Raw genomic sequence first — 14,388 nt, forward strand, 5'->3', positions numbered from 1 at the left:
GCCTATCCAAAAGTCTCTTAAAAGACCCTATAGTATATGCCTCCACCACTGTTGCTGGCAGCCCATTCCACACACTCACCACTCTCTGCATAAAAAACTTACCCCTGACATCTCCTCTGTACTTACTCCCAAGCACCTTAAACCTGTGCCCTCTTGTGGCAGCCACTTCAGCCCTGGGAAAAAGCCTCTGACTATCCACACGATCAATGCCTCACATCATCTTGTACACATCTGTCAGGTCACCTCTCATCCTCCGTCGCTCCAAGGAGAAAAGGCCGAGTTCACTCAACCTGTTTTCATAAGGCATGCTCCCCAGTCCAGGCAACATCCTTGTAAATCTCCTCTGCACCCTTTCTTTGGTTTCCACGTCCTTCCTGTAGTGAGGCGACCAGAACTGAGCACAGTACTCCAAGTGGGGTCCTATATAGCTGCAACATTACCTCTTGGCTCCTAAATTCAATTCCACAATTAATGAAGGCCAATATACCATATGCCTTCTTAACCACAGAGTCAACCTGCGCAGCTGCTTTGAGTGTCCTACGGGCTCGGACCCCAAGATCCCTCTGATCCTCCACACTGCCAAGAGTCTTACCATTAATACTATATTCTGCCATCATATTTGACCTAGCAAACTGAACCACTTCACACTTATCTGGTTCGAACTGCATCTGCCAATTCTCAGCCCAGATTTGCATCATATCCATGTCCCGCTGTAACCTCTGACAGTCCTCCACACTATCCACGACACCTCCAACCTTTGTGTCATCAGCAAACTTCCTAACCCATCCCTCCACTTCCTCATCCAGGTCATTGTAAGCTGTCCGGTGATTAGGTTCGTGTTAAGTAAGAGGATGGTGTGGCTTGTTGGACCAGAAGGGCTCGTTCCGTGCTACATCTCAGAACAAATAAACAAAATAAGGTGAATCCGTCGGGAAATGAGAAAGAGACCAAGTTACTCTTGGCAAGAGGGTCTCCTCTAGGTAGCAGCAGGGTATATGGAAACACAGTAGGTCAGTGTCTGTGTCGGTGTAGGTATGAGCTGTGGAGTATAAGCATAAAGTGGCAGTGCATGGTGGGGGGGATCAAAGGTGGAGAGAAGTGGCTGATGTGGATAGCTTAAGGAGTTAAAGGCCTTTAAACAATATCCATTAAAAACTGCTCAAATAAAAGATTGAAAGAAGTTTTAAAAAGTAAACAAATGCAATGTAAAGCATCAAACTACTAAAAATTAATGGAAAGTAATTTTCCAGTAAGTAATGGACTTCTTGCACTAACCCCCATCATTAGGCTGAGGGGCAGATGTGGCACAGCCACAGCTTGGCGAACCTGCCTCCAGCATTGGGTCCAGTGCTGAGTCATGCAGCAGAGCTGGGAGCTGCACGTGTCGGACCCCAACTTCCAGCTCACCTTCAACCTCTATATTCCAAGCAGAGGGGTGGCGGAGCCAGAGAAGGGCTGAAAGGCCAGTGGCCATACTTGGGAACGGCCAAGAAGGGGCAGGTGAATTCTGGTTTTGTGTTTTGGGGTGAATGGCTTTTCACAAGCAGCTGAATGAGTGGCTACTGGCTTTTATACTATCCTATTTAGACATACCCCACAGTAACAGGCCCTTCTGCCCTAACGCAACCATGCAACTAATTCATCTTCTAGCCTCCAACTTGATAGCATGAACATTGGCTTTTCTAACTTCCGCTAATGCCCCACCTCTCCCTTGTACCCCATCCGTTATTTATTTATATACACACATTCTTTCTCTCTCTCTCCTTTTTCTCCCTCTGTCCCTCTCACTATACCCCTTGCCCATCCTCTGGGTTTTCCCCCCTCCCCCTTTTCTTTCTCCCTAGGCCTCCTGTCTCATGATCCTCTCATATCCCTTTTGCCAATCAACTGTCCGGCTCTTGGCTCCATCCCTCCCCCTCCTGTCTTCTCCTATCATTTTGGATCTCCCCCCCCTCCCACTTTCAAATCTCTTACTGGCTCTTCCTTCATTTAGTCCTGACGAAGGGTCTCGGCCCGAAACGTCGACTGTACCTCTTCCTAGAGACGCTACCTGGCCTGCTGTGTTCACCAGCAACTTTGATGTGTGTTGCTTGAATTTCCAGCATCTGCAGAGTTCCTCGTGAATACATCTTCTAACCCATACGTCTTTGGAATGCGGTAGGAAGCCGGAACACTCGGAGGAAACCCACGGGGCCACAGAGAATATACAAAGTGCTTGCAGACAGCAGCGGGAATTGAACTGAATCACTGGCACTGCAATATTACACTAACCACTACTCTACTGCAGCTGAGGGAAGTGATTTCAAGATCACGGGTGAGGATGCACAAAACTCCAGCAGACATGGGGGGAAGTTAGGATAGGTAAAAAGAACTGAGCAGGGGAGGATGGAGCCTAATCTGGGGACAGAATAGGGTTTCTCTCTCTCTCCCTCGGTTTAGGAACCAACTGAGAAAGGGGAAGCAAAACCAAGAAGGAACGTCTCTTGTTGCGACAGCTCTCAAGCAGCGAGCACTGATTGCTAGATCATTAATAAATACTCACTTGGGTTACAGTCATTGACATCGGTCTCACAGTCATGACCTGCAAAGCCCGGCCCACACGTACAAATATAGCTCCCCTGCGTGTTGGTGCAAGTGCCTCGGTTCTTGCAAGGGTTTGATGCACACTCGTCAACATCCACTTGACAGATGTGTCCTGGGGCCGTGGGTGTGTGTGTGGGAAGGAGGGAAAAAGGAAGCCATAAAAACATGGATCACTCTTCATTAATCAGTAAATGCTCATATGCACCAGCACCACACACAGAATTATTATCTCCAGCCCCCACTGCCAGGGAAGGGTTCCTGCGTTCCCGTTACCTTGCCAGCCGTCTGCACAGGTGCACACAAAGTCCTCATAGTCAAGAGTGTGGTCACAGAAGCCACCGTTTTCACAGGGGTTGGGGGAACATGGAACCAGCACATTCTCACAGTTCTCACCTGCAGACAGAGGAAAGCACAAATGTCACCGGCTTTTTTTTTGTCTGTGGGACTCTGGGTAGATGCTCTCACAGGACTGCCTTGTTAAACCCACCTCAGACGGTACTGGTGGGAATCTCCATTTCTTTCTCTTTCTCTGCAAACCCATCAACAGCATCAGCAGGACATTTTTTTTGTAAGCCCAATCAGTGGTGTTAACAGGATTCATTTTCGCAAACTCATGAATTGGGCTCTCTCTGTAAATCCACCCAGTGGTCTGAACAGAACCCTGTCCGTTAACCCATCCAATGGTCTGAACGAAACCATGTCCATTAACCCATCCAATGGTCTGAACAGGATTATCTCCATTAACCCATCCAATGGTCTGAACGGAACCCTGTCCATTAACCCACCCAATGGTCTGAACGGAACCATGTCCATTAACCCATCCAATGGTCTGAACGGGACCATGTCCGTTAACCCATCCAATGGTCTGAACGGAACCGTGTCTGTTAACCCACCCAATAGTCTGAACGGAACCATGTCCGTTAACCCATCCAATGGTCTGAACAGAACCATGTCCGTTAACCCATCCAACGGTCTGAACGGAACCATGTCCATTAACACACCCAATGGTCTGAAAGGAACCACGTCCATTAACCCATCCAACAATCTGAACGGAACCATGTCCATTAACCCATCCAATGGTCTGAACAGAACCATGTCCGTTAACCCATCCAACGGTCTGAACGGAACCATGTCCATTAACCCATCCAATGGTCTGAACAGGACTATATCCATTAACCCACCCAATGGTCTGAACAGAACAAAGGCCATTAACCCATCCAATGGTCTGAACAGAACCATGTCCATTAACCCATCCAATGGTCTGAACAGAACAAAGGCCATTAACCCATCCAATGGTCTGAACGGAACCATGTCCATTAACCCACCCAATGGTCTGAACGGAACCCTATCCGTTAACCCATCCAATGGTCTGAACAGAACCATGTCCATTAACCCATCCAATGGACTGAACAGAACCATGTCCATTAACCCACCCAATGGTCTGAACGGAACCATGTCCATTAACCCATCCAACGGTCTGAATGGAACCATGTCCATTAACCCACCCAATGGTCTGAAAGGAACCACGTCCATTAACCCATCCAATGGACTAAACAGGATTATTTCCATAAACCCATCCAATGGTCTGAACAGAACTATGTCCATTAACCCATCCGATGGTCTGAACAGGATTATCTCCGTAAACCCATCCAATGATCTGAACAGGACCATCTCCATAAACTCATCCTATGGTGCAAACAGGATTATCTCCGTAAACCCATCCAATGATCTGAACAGGACCATCTCCATAAACCCATCCTATGGTGCAAACAAGATTATCTCCATAAATCCATCCAATGGTTTTATGAACATAGAACTTAGAATAGCATGGGCTATGATGTTGTGCCGACACTTTAACCTGCCCCTGTCTCAATCTAAACCTTCCCTCCTATGTCACCCTCCATTTTCCTTTCATCCATGTACATTACCTAAGTATCTCTAAAATATCCCTAATGTACCTGTTTCTACCACAACGCCTGGCAGTGCGTTCCATGCGGCTGCCACTTTCTGTGTAATAAACCTGCCTCTGACAGACATCTCCCCTATATTTTCCTCTCAAAGTCTTTAAGTTAGGCTTCCTTGTGTTAGCCATTCTGTCCTGAGAAAATGTCTCTGGCTTTCCACTCGATCTATGCCTCTCATCATCTTGTACACCTGCATCTTAACAGTACCATCTCTGTGAACATATCCATTGTGTCAGGTTCAATCCATACACCCTCCAATGGTGTGAGCCAACATCTCTCTGTAAACTCCCAATGATCTTAATGTGATTCCATACTCCCAAATTACTTCTGGAGTTTCAGAGTGAGGTGTTGCACTCCAGGAGATTAAATGTAAGGAGAAAGTGTATAATAAGTGGCAGGACCTTTAATAGCATTGATGTTCAGAGGGATATTGGTGTTGGTCCAAGTTCCTAACTCCATAAAAGTGGATGCACAAGTATATAGGGTGTTGAAGAAGGCATATGGCATGCTTCCTAGTCCTGATGATAGGTCTTGACCCGTAATGTCGACTGTTTACTCTTTTCCATAGATGCTGCCTGGCCTGCCAAGTTCCTCCAGCATTTTGTGTGTGTTGATAGGCATGCTTGCTTTTATTAATCAGGCAACTGAGTATAAGAGGCAGGAAGGCACAGGAGACTGCAGGTGCTGAAATTAAGAACAACGAACAATCTGCTGGAGGACCCCAGTGGGCTGAGCAGCCTCTGTGGAATGAAAGGGGCTGTCGATCTTTGGGATCAAGACTCGACATCGGGAACAATAAGATTCAGAGGTCACGTTTTAGCTGTATAAAAGTTTTGTTAAACTACGCTTGGTGTTTTCTAGTCTTGAATTACGGAAGACTAATTGAAGTACTTCAATGCCAGTGGAAATGATAGATGCAGGTTGGATTTCAATATTTTAGAGAATTTGGATAGGTACAAGATTGGGAGGGGTATGGGCTGGATTCCGGTCAATGGGACTAGGCAGATTATAGTTTGGCACAGACTAGATAGGCCAAAGGGCCTGTTTCTGTGCTGTAGTGCTCTTTAACTCTTTGATCATAGAGTCTATCAACCTCTGCCTTAAATATACATAAACCTATTAGAAAATAACCAACCCTTTCATTTCTTCTACTAAAGTGCATGACTATATATTTCCCGATACTGTATTCCATCTGCTACTTCTTTGCCATTTTCCTAATCTATCCAAGTCCTTCTGTAGCCTCTCTACTTCTTCAAAACTACCTGGCCTCCACCTATCTTCGCATCATCTGCTAACTTTACAACGAAGCCATCAATTCCATCATCCAAATCATTAACATAGAACATAAAAAGAATCTGTCCCAACACAGTGGAATACCACTAATCACTGGCAGCAAATGAGAAAAGGCTCCTTTTATTCCCACTCTTTGCCTCCTGCCAATCAGCCACTGCTTTATTCATGCTAGAATCTTTTCTGCAATACCATGGACTCATGCTTATTCAGCAGCCTGAGGTGTGGAAACATGTCAGGGACTCTCTAATCCAAATGTACAACATCAACTGATTCTCCTTTGTCTATCCTGCTTGTTATTTCTTCAAAGAATTCCAACAGATTTGTCAGGCAAGATTTTCTGTTGAGGAAACCATGCCGACTATGACCTATTTTATCATGTGCCTCCAAGTACCCTGAAACTACATCCTTAACAATTGACTCCAACATCTTCCCAACTAGTGAGGTCAGACTAGCCGGACTATAATTTCCATTCTTCTCCCACTCTTCTTCTTCTTGAAGAGTGGAGTGACATTTGCAATTTTCCAGTCTTCCAGATCCATTCCAGAATCTAGTGATTCTTGAAAGATAAATACCAATGCGTCCACAACCTCTTCAGCCACCTCTGTCAGAACCCTGAAGCGTACACCATCTGGTCTAGGTGACTTATCTACCTTCAGACCTTTCAGTTTCCCAAGAACCTTCTCCCTAGTAATGGTAACTTCACACACTTCATGACCCCTGACACCTGGAACTTCCACCATACTGTTAGTGTCTTCTGCAGTAGAGACTGATGCAAAATACTAATTCAGTCGTCTGTCATTTCGTTGTCCCCCTTTACCTCTCCAGCATCATTTTCCAGCGGTCTGATATCCACTCTCACCTTTCTTTTACACGTTATGTATCTGGAGAAACCTTTGGTATCCTCTTTAATATTACTGGCTAGCTTACTTTTATATTCCATCTTTACCTTAATGACTTTTTTTAGTTGCCTTCTGCTGGTTTTTTTAAAAGCTTCCAAATCCCACTAATTTTTGTTCTATTATATGTCCTCTCTTTGGCTTTTACGTTTGCTTTGACTTCTCTTGCACAGCCACGGTTGTGTCATCTTTCCTTCAGAATACTTCCTCCTCTTTGGGATGTATATATCCTGTGCCTTCCAAATTGCTTCCAGAAACTCCAGCCATTATGGCTCTGCTGTCATCCATGCCGGAGTTCTTTTCCAATAAATTCTTGCCAACGCGTATCTCTCATGCCTCTGTAATTCCCTTTACTCCACTGTAATACAGATACATCTGACTTTGGATGTCTTTCTCAATTTTTTGAGTGAATTCGATCATTTAATGATCACTTTCTCCTAAGGGTTCTTTTACCTTAAGCTCTCTGATCTATTCCAGTTTTAAGACCATAAGATATAGGAGCAGAAGTAGGTCATTCAACCCATCAAGTCTGCCCCGCCATTCAATCATGGGCTGATCCAATTCTTCCAGTCATCCCCACTCCCCTGCCTTCTCCCCATACGCTTTGATGCCCTGGCTCATCAAGAACCTATCTACTTCAGCCTTAAATACGCCCAATGACTTGGCCTCCACAGCCACTCATGGTAACAAATTCCACAGATTTACCACCCTCTGACTAAAGTAATTTCTCCGCATCTCAGTTCTAAATGAACGTCCTTCAATACTGAAGTCGTGCCCTCTAGTCCTAGACTCCCCTACCATGGGAAATAACTTTGCCATATCTAATCTGTTCAGGCCTTTTCACATTTGAAATGTTTCTATGAGATCCCCCCTCATTTTCCTGAACTTCGGGGAATACAGCCCAAGAGCTGCCAGTCGTTCCTCATACGGTAACTCTTTCATTCCTGGACTCATTCTCGTGAATCTTCTCTGAACCCTCCCCAATGTCAGTATACCCTTTCAAAAATAAGGAGCCCAAAACTGCACACAATACTCCAAGTGTTGTCTCACGAGTGCCTTATAGAGCCCCAACATCACATCCCTGCTCTTATATTCTATACCTCTAGAAATGAATGCCAACATTGCATTCACCTTCTTCACCACTGACTCAACATGGAGGTTAACCTTTAGGGTATCCTGCACAAGGACTCCCAAGTCCCTTTGCATCTCTGCATTTTGAATTCTTTCCCCATCTAAATAATAGTCTGCCTGTTTATTTCCTCCACCAAAGTGCATGACCATACACTTTCCAACATTGTATTTCACTTGCCATTTCTTTGCTCATTCCCCTAAACTATCTAAGTCTCTCTGCAGGCTCTCTGTTTCCTCAACACTACCTGCTCCTCCACCTATCTTTGTAACATTGGCAAATTTAGCCACAAATCCATTAATCCTATAGTCCAAATCATTGGCATACATCATAAAAAGCAGCGGTCCCAACACCAAGCCCTGTGGAACTCCACTGGTAACTGGCAGCCAACCAGAATAGGATCCCTTTATTCCCACTCTCTGTTTTCTGCCGATCAGCCAATACTCCACCCATGCTAGTAACTTCCCTGTAATTCCATGGATCTTATCTTGCTAAGCAGCTTCATATGCAGCACCTTGTCAAAGGCCTTCTGAAAATCCAAGTACACCACATCTACTGCATCTCCTTTGTCTACCCTACTCGTAATTTCGTCAAAAAATTGTAGATTAGTCAGGCAGAATTTTCCTTTCAGGAAACCATGCTGGTTTTGGCCTATCTTGTCACGTGCCTCCAGGTACACCGTAATCTCATCCCTAACAATTGATTCCAACACCTTCCCAACCACTGATGTCAGTCTAACAGGTCTATAGTTTCCTTTCTACTGCCTCCCATCCTTCTTAAATAGTGGAGTAACATTTGCAAATTTCCAATCATCCGGTACAATCAGGAATCTATAGATTCTGGCAAAGATCATTGATAATGCCATTGCAATCTCTCCAGCTTTCTTCAGAACCTGAGGGTGTATTCCATCAGGTCCAGGAGATTTATCCACCCTCAGACCATTAAGCTTCCTAAGCACCTTCTCAGTTGTAATTTTCACTGCAAATACATCACTTCCTTAATACTCTTGAATGTCCGGTATATGGCAAATGTTTTCCATTGTGAAGACTGATGCAAAATATGCATTCAGTTCCTCTGCCATCTCTGTGTGTCTCATTACAATATCTCCAGTGTCATTTTCTATTGGTCATATCCATCCTCAACTCTCTTTTACCCTTTATATACTTAAAAAGCTTTTAGTACCTTCTTTGATATTAATTGCCAGCTTCCTTTCATAATTCATCTTTTCCTTCCTAATGACCTCCTTAGTTTCTGTCTGCACCAGTTTAAAAGCTTCCCAATCCTCGATCTTGCCACTAGCTTTGGCTTCCTTGTATGCACTCTCTTTTGCTTTTACTTTGGCTCTGATTTCACTTGTCAGCCATGATAGTGTCCTTCTTCCATTTGAAAATTTCTACTTATTTGGAATATATCTGTCTTGCACTTCCCTCATTTTTCACAGGATACACACTGTATATCCTTAGATGTTCAGCTCCCAGTGGCAGCCAGTTCATTGCACAACACCTAATCCAGAATAGCTGATAGCCCAGTGGGCTCAGCTATGAGCTGCTGTAAAGAGCGATTTTACAGGCATTCTAGAAATTCCCCCACTTGCAATCCAACACTAACCTGATTTTCCCAATCTACCTGCATATTGATATCCCCCATGACTAAGGTAACATTGCCCTATTGGCATACATTTTCTATCTCCCATTGTAATTTGTAGACCACATCCTTACTACTGTTTGCGGGTCTACATATAACTCCCATCAGAGTCTTTTTACCCTTGCAATTCCTTAGTTCTATCCACAATGATTCAACACCTTCCAACCCTATGTCACCACCTCTTTCTAATGAGTTGATTTCATTTTTTACCAACAGTGCAATACTGTCCCCTCTGCCTTCCTGTCTGTCCTTTCAATGCAATGTGTATCTTTGGACATTAAGCGCCCAGCTATAATCTTCTTTTAGCCATGATTCAGTGATGCCTACAACGTCATACATGCCAATCTGTAACTGTGCTATAAGTTTATCTATCTTATTTTGTATACCGCGCACACTCAAATATAACACCTTCAGTCCGGTATTCATCGCCCTTTTTGATTTTGTCCCCTTTTTACATTGTAACTCATCGCGTTGTCTGCAGTTCTGTCCCATCATCAGCCTCTCCTTGTTAGGAGTCTCACTACACTCTGCCTCTGTTTGTAAACCAGCACTATCACTCCAGTTCCCATCCCCCTGCCAAATTAGTTTAAACCCGCAGGAACAAGCCCAGCAAACCTGCCTGCAAGGATATTCGACCCCCTCGGGTTCAGGTGTAACCTGCCCCTTCTGTACAGGTCATACCTTCCCCGGAAGAGATACAAATGATCTACAAATTAGCAGTGCAAAGAGGCGCACGATATCTCATAAATGGAAAAGATTAAGTTAAATCCCAAAGTATTTTATAAGCATTGTAAGACCAAGAGTGCAACCAAAGAAGGAGACCCTCAGATCAACTTCTAGCTCAACACCATTTTGCCTTTTCCTGTTTTCTCCAGATCTCTGAATAAATAGAAATCTACTGCCCTTAGTGCTGAGTGTACTCAGTGACTGAATACACTGCCCTCCGGAGTAGAGAATTCCAAAGAGTCAACAGCCTTTGAGTAAAGTAAGATCTCCTTATTTCACAGTTAATGCCTACCCTTTATTTTGCAACTGAGACCCTTGTTCTAAATACTTCACTTAGAAAACATCCTCCCCATAGTTTTCTCCTTGAGCCCTCTGAGAATTTTGTTTATTTGGAGTGAGGCCACTTTTCAAACTTCTGAACCCAAAGAGGCTTCAACTACTCAATTCCCCCCTTAGATGACAAATCCATGAACTTGTCCAAATGTTTTTTGAACATTGTAATTGTACCTGCTGCTCTTTCTATTTATCTGCCAGCTTCTTCTGTGAGAAATCTGCATCTCAGATCCCCTTCAAATCCTTCCCCTTACCTCTTTGGGGCTCGACCCTGAGGAAAAGTCTGCCTCGTCATCACCTTATTGTCTACCTGCATTGCAATATCTCTGCAGCTGTTACACTTTGTTCTGCATTCTCTTATTGTTTTACCTTACACTACCCCAATGTACTGTGTAATGACAGATTATGAAGACACGCAATCCTCTTTTACTGTCATTTAGTAATGCATGCATTAAGAAATGATACAATATTTCCTCCGGTGTGATATCACAAAACACAGGACAGACCAAAACTAAAAAAAACTAACAAAACCACATAATTATAACATATAGTTACAACAGTGCAGCAATACCATAACTTGATGAAGAAGTCCATGAGCACAGTAAAAGTTCAAAGTCTCTCAAATCTCACACAGACGGGGGAAGGAAGAGAAACTCTCCCTGCCATACCCGACCACGGTCCGACTCCGAGTCGTCCGAAAACTTCGAGCTCTGATTTGATCTGTGTGAGCATTATGCAAGCCAAACTTTTCACCGTACCTTGGTAAATGTGACAGTAATAGACCAATTCCAGTCTATACCCATCATGAGTTTATAACCCCTCAGTATCCTTCGTTCCAGTTAAAACATTTCCAGCCTATCCTGTCTCTTCTTGTAACTCAAGCCCTCCAATGCTGACAGCATCCTTTCTGTGCCCTCTCGAGCTTAATCATATCCTTGTGCGGTATTTAAAATCAGGAAGCACCTTTCCAGAGTCGATCCGGAGCAATTGTCCTCATCACCAATAAGAAGACCATGAGGCACAGTGCATTGAGTGTGCTCCACCATCTGATCACGGCTGGTTTATTAACCCCCTCAACCCCGTTCTCCCTGTAACCTTTGTCAAGGGGACATAAAATGGGAGATAATTGTGAAGAGAAGCAAAATAAAATGACCATGTGGTGAGCCTTTAGAACATACTTCAGGGGATGAGTAGTCGATCTGGTTGCATTGTCAGTCAGTAAACTGGGGGAAAAAATGTATAGGCTATGGGGAGTGCAACTCTCTCGTTCACTCTTCAAAATCAGTACAAGTCTGACCAGCTGAATGGCCTCGTTCCATGTTGCAGCCTTTCTGTGATCCTGTGACAATTATTCAAACTTGGAGAGGGTAAATAAAACACAGGCCAATTCTTGTCCACACCACTTACAGATGGAATTCCCCTTTACTCGTGAAGTTGTTTCCTTGATGGAAATCTCAGCTGCCCAGGCTACTCTGAAAGCGATCCAGGCCACAGGTGGATGGGCAACTCACATTACTAATTAACAGGGTGTATATGTAAGCAAACCATTAGCGTGTTAACATGTACAGCACTGTGTCTACCTGCAGGTCATTTCCATCTCTGGGCTGCTTACAGATGAAAACATTTATCAATAAACAGCAAAGATATGCAAATAACCTGCAGATAAAGCCCAGCCCAAAGCAGTTGCCAGGAGTAACTGGCAAGGTGCCAAGTTTGGACCCTTACCTGTATAAGGGAGTTCACACTGACAAGAGTAACTTGCAATTCCATCCACACAGATGGCTTTGTTTAAGCACGGGTTTGAGGCACAATCATTGATGTTGAGTTGGCAGTGCTGGCCTGCGTAAAGAAACAAAATTTAAATTGCATTGTTTACATGGTCCGCAGTTTGTTAGGCAGGCAGGCAGGCTACCTACAGGATTGGAGCGCTGAAGTTTAGTACTGAGAGCATCACTCTCCAAAACTATTAATCTATACACCAGATGTGTCATTTGTGTCAATGTGCTGGGGGAGGGGGGGGGGGCGGCACATACGATATTCAGCGATAAAAACTGTGACCTTTATTTAAAAGGCAGTTACATGGAGACTTTTCTTTGTGCTGGGAGTTATTACCAACTGCTAAGCTCAACTTGATGGGACACAGTTCAAATGCAACTTCGAAAGGGAATTTTTGGATCATTGCAACATCCAGTATGAAAATGGGCCCCACTGCCCACCGGGTCTGCATTCTGCATTAAATATCCAATTACTCTAAACATATTTCATTCACATACACTTTATCTGTGGTATATTTACAGTGAAAGCAGATTACGGGAGAACTCTACACACATTATAAATGAAAAAAATATATCATCCATTTAAAAAGGTGCAGAATTCTAAATATTTATAAAGCATGTTACCTATAAAGTGTATTATCTCTAGTATCTACTATATTATTTCTATAGAAATAATTCTATATCTACAGTATATTTATAAATTCTCTAGACCATAAGACATAGGAGCAGAAATTAGGCCATTTGGCCCATCAAGTCTGCTCTGCCATTTAATCATAGCTGATCCTTTTTTTCCTCCTCCTCAACCCTATTTCCTGGCCTTTTCCCCGTAACCTTTGATGGCATTTCCAATCAAGAACCTATCAATCTCTGCCTTAAAATATACGTATAAAATGTGTAGAATTTTATGGATTCTATATGAATAGACATAAGAGCAGAAATTAGGTTACATGGCCCATTGAGTCTGCTCTGCCGTTCCATCATGGCTGATTTATTATCCCTCTCAACCCCATTCTCCTGGCTTTTCCCTGTAACCTTTGATGCCCCGATTAATCAGTAACCTGTTAACCTCCGCCCTAGGTATACCCAGTGAGTTGGCCTACACAGCCGTCTGTGGCATATTGATTAGAATTAGATGGGTAAACTAGAGTGCAAAAAGATGAGATGTGAACTCAAGCATACAAAGCACTTAGAGGGGTGAAAGGTGGATGTGGTGATAAAACCTCCCCTTGACTCAAGAATCTCGGACTAAGGGTCATGGCCCTCGAGTTAAGGGGAAGACCTGAGACCACAAATGTCCGCACACAAACGATGCCAACTCTTCAGAATTCTCAGTCGCAGAGATGTGGAGGCTGGGGCAGTGACTTGATTCAAAGCGAGCATCAGTCGGCTTCTGGGATTTCAGGGAATTATTACATATAAGGACTGTGCAGGAAGATGAAACCAAGGTAAATGATCAGCCATGCTCTCAACGAATGGCAGGAAGGGCAAGAGGGCCAACTTATACCCTTGTTTCTTACAAGAATCATATTTATTACCATTGTCCTGTGTGACGTGAATATTACAGGAGCCTATAATACAAAATGACGGCTGGGGTAAAGTTATACAAATCTCTCTCTACGCACCTCGAAAGCCTTCTTTGCATTTGCAAAGGTAACCGTTCACCAGGTCAGAACAGGTCCCTCCATTCTGGCAGGGGTTGGAATTACATTCATCCTTGTCGATGTCGCAGTTCATTCCAGTCCATCCCGCCTCACAATCACATTTGTACCTGGACATGAGTTGTTGCAATTAATTCGGTTAAAGAACAACGAATTGGAACACATTCAGGAGTATAGTGAGACGAAGGGGTTCCAGGGTGGGGGGGGGACAAATGGGGTGAATTGCGGGGAGGTATAGGACACTGAGGGAAAAAGGGTACAGACCAAAGGGATGGGAAAAAAAAATGATAAAAAGGAGAAAATGAACGAGGGGAGGGAAGGAGTTGTAAAGAAAGCTATGGTTCCCCACTGGAAACAGCTGAATGAACGACTTGCTCCATTTAGTGG

The 14,388-nt window shown here is 43.9% G+C and overlaps 1 protein-coding gene across 1 annotated transcript in view; it reads right to left on the bottom strand.

Moving 5' to 3' along the window:
• The window catches only part of notch3 (notch receptor 3), a 224,337-nt gene that overhangs the window by 50,402 nt on the left and 159,547 nt on the right, over positions 1 to 14,388 (bottom strand). Inside the window, exons 14-17 of the mRNA XM_072248347.1 lie at positions 13,966 to 14,111; positions 12,294 to 12,407; positions 2,857 to 2,976; positions 2,543 to 2,695 (exon numbers count right to left, since the gene is read on the bottom strand). Coding sequence (XP_072104448.1) covers positions 2,543 to 2,695; positions 2,857 to 2,976; positions 12,294 to 12,407; positions 13,966 to 14,111 — 533 coding nt within the window. The remainder of the gene's footprint in view (positions 1 to 2,542; positions 2,696 to 2,856; positions 2,977 to 12,293; positions 12,408 to 13,965; positions 14,112 to 14,388) is intronic.

Source organism: Mobula birostris, chromosome 32, assembly GCF_030028105.1.
Source record: "Mobula birostris isolate sMobBir1 chromosome 32, sMobBir1.hap1, whole genome shotgun sequence".
NCBI lineage: Eukaryota > Metazoa > Chordata > Chondrichthyes > Myliobatiformes > Myliobatidae > Mobula > Mobula birostris.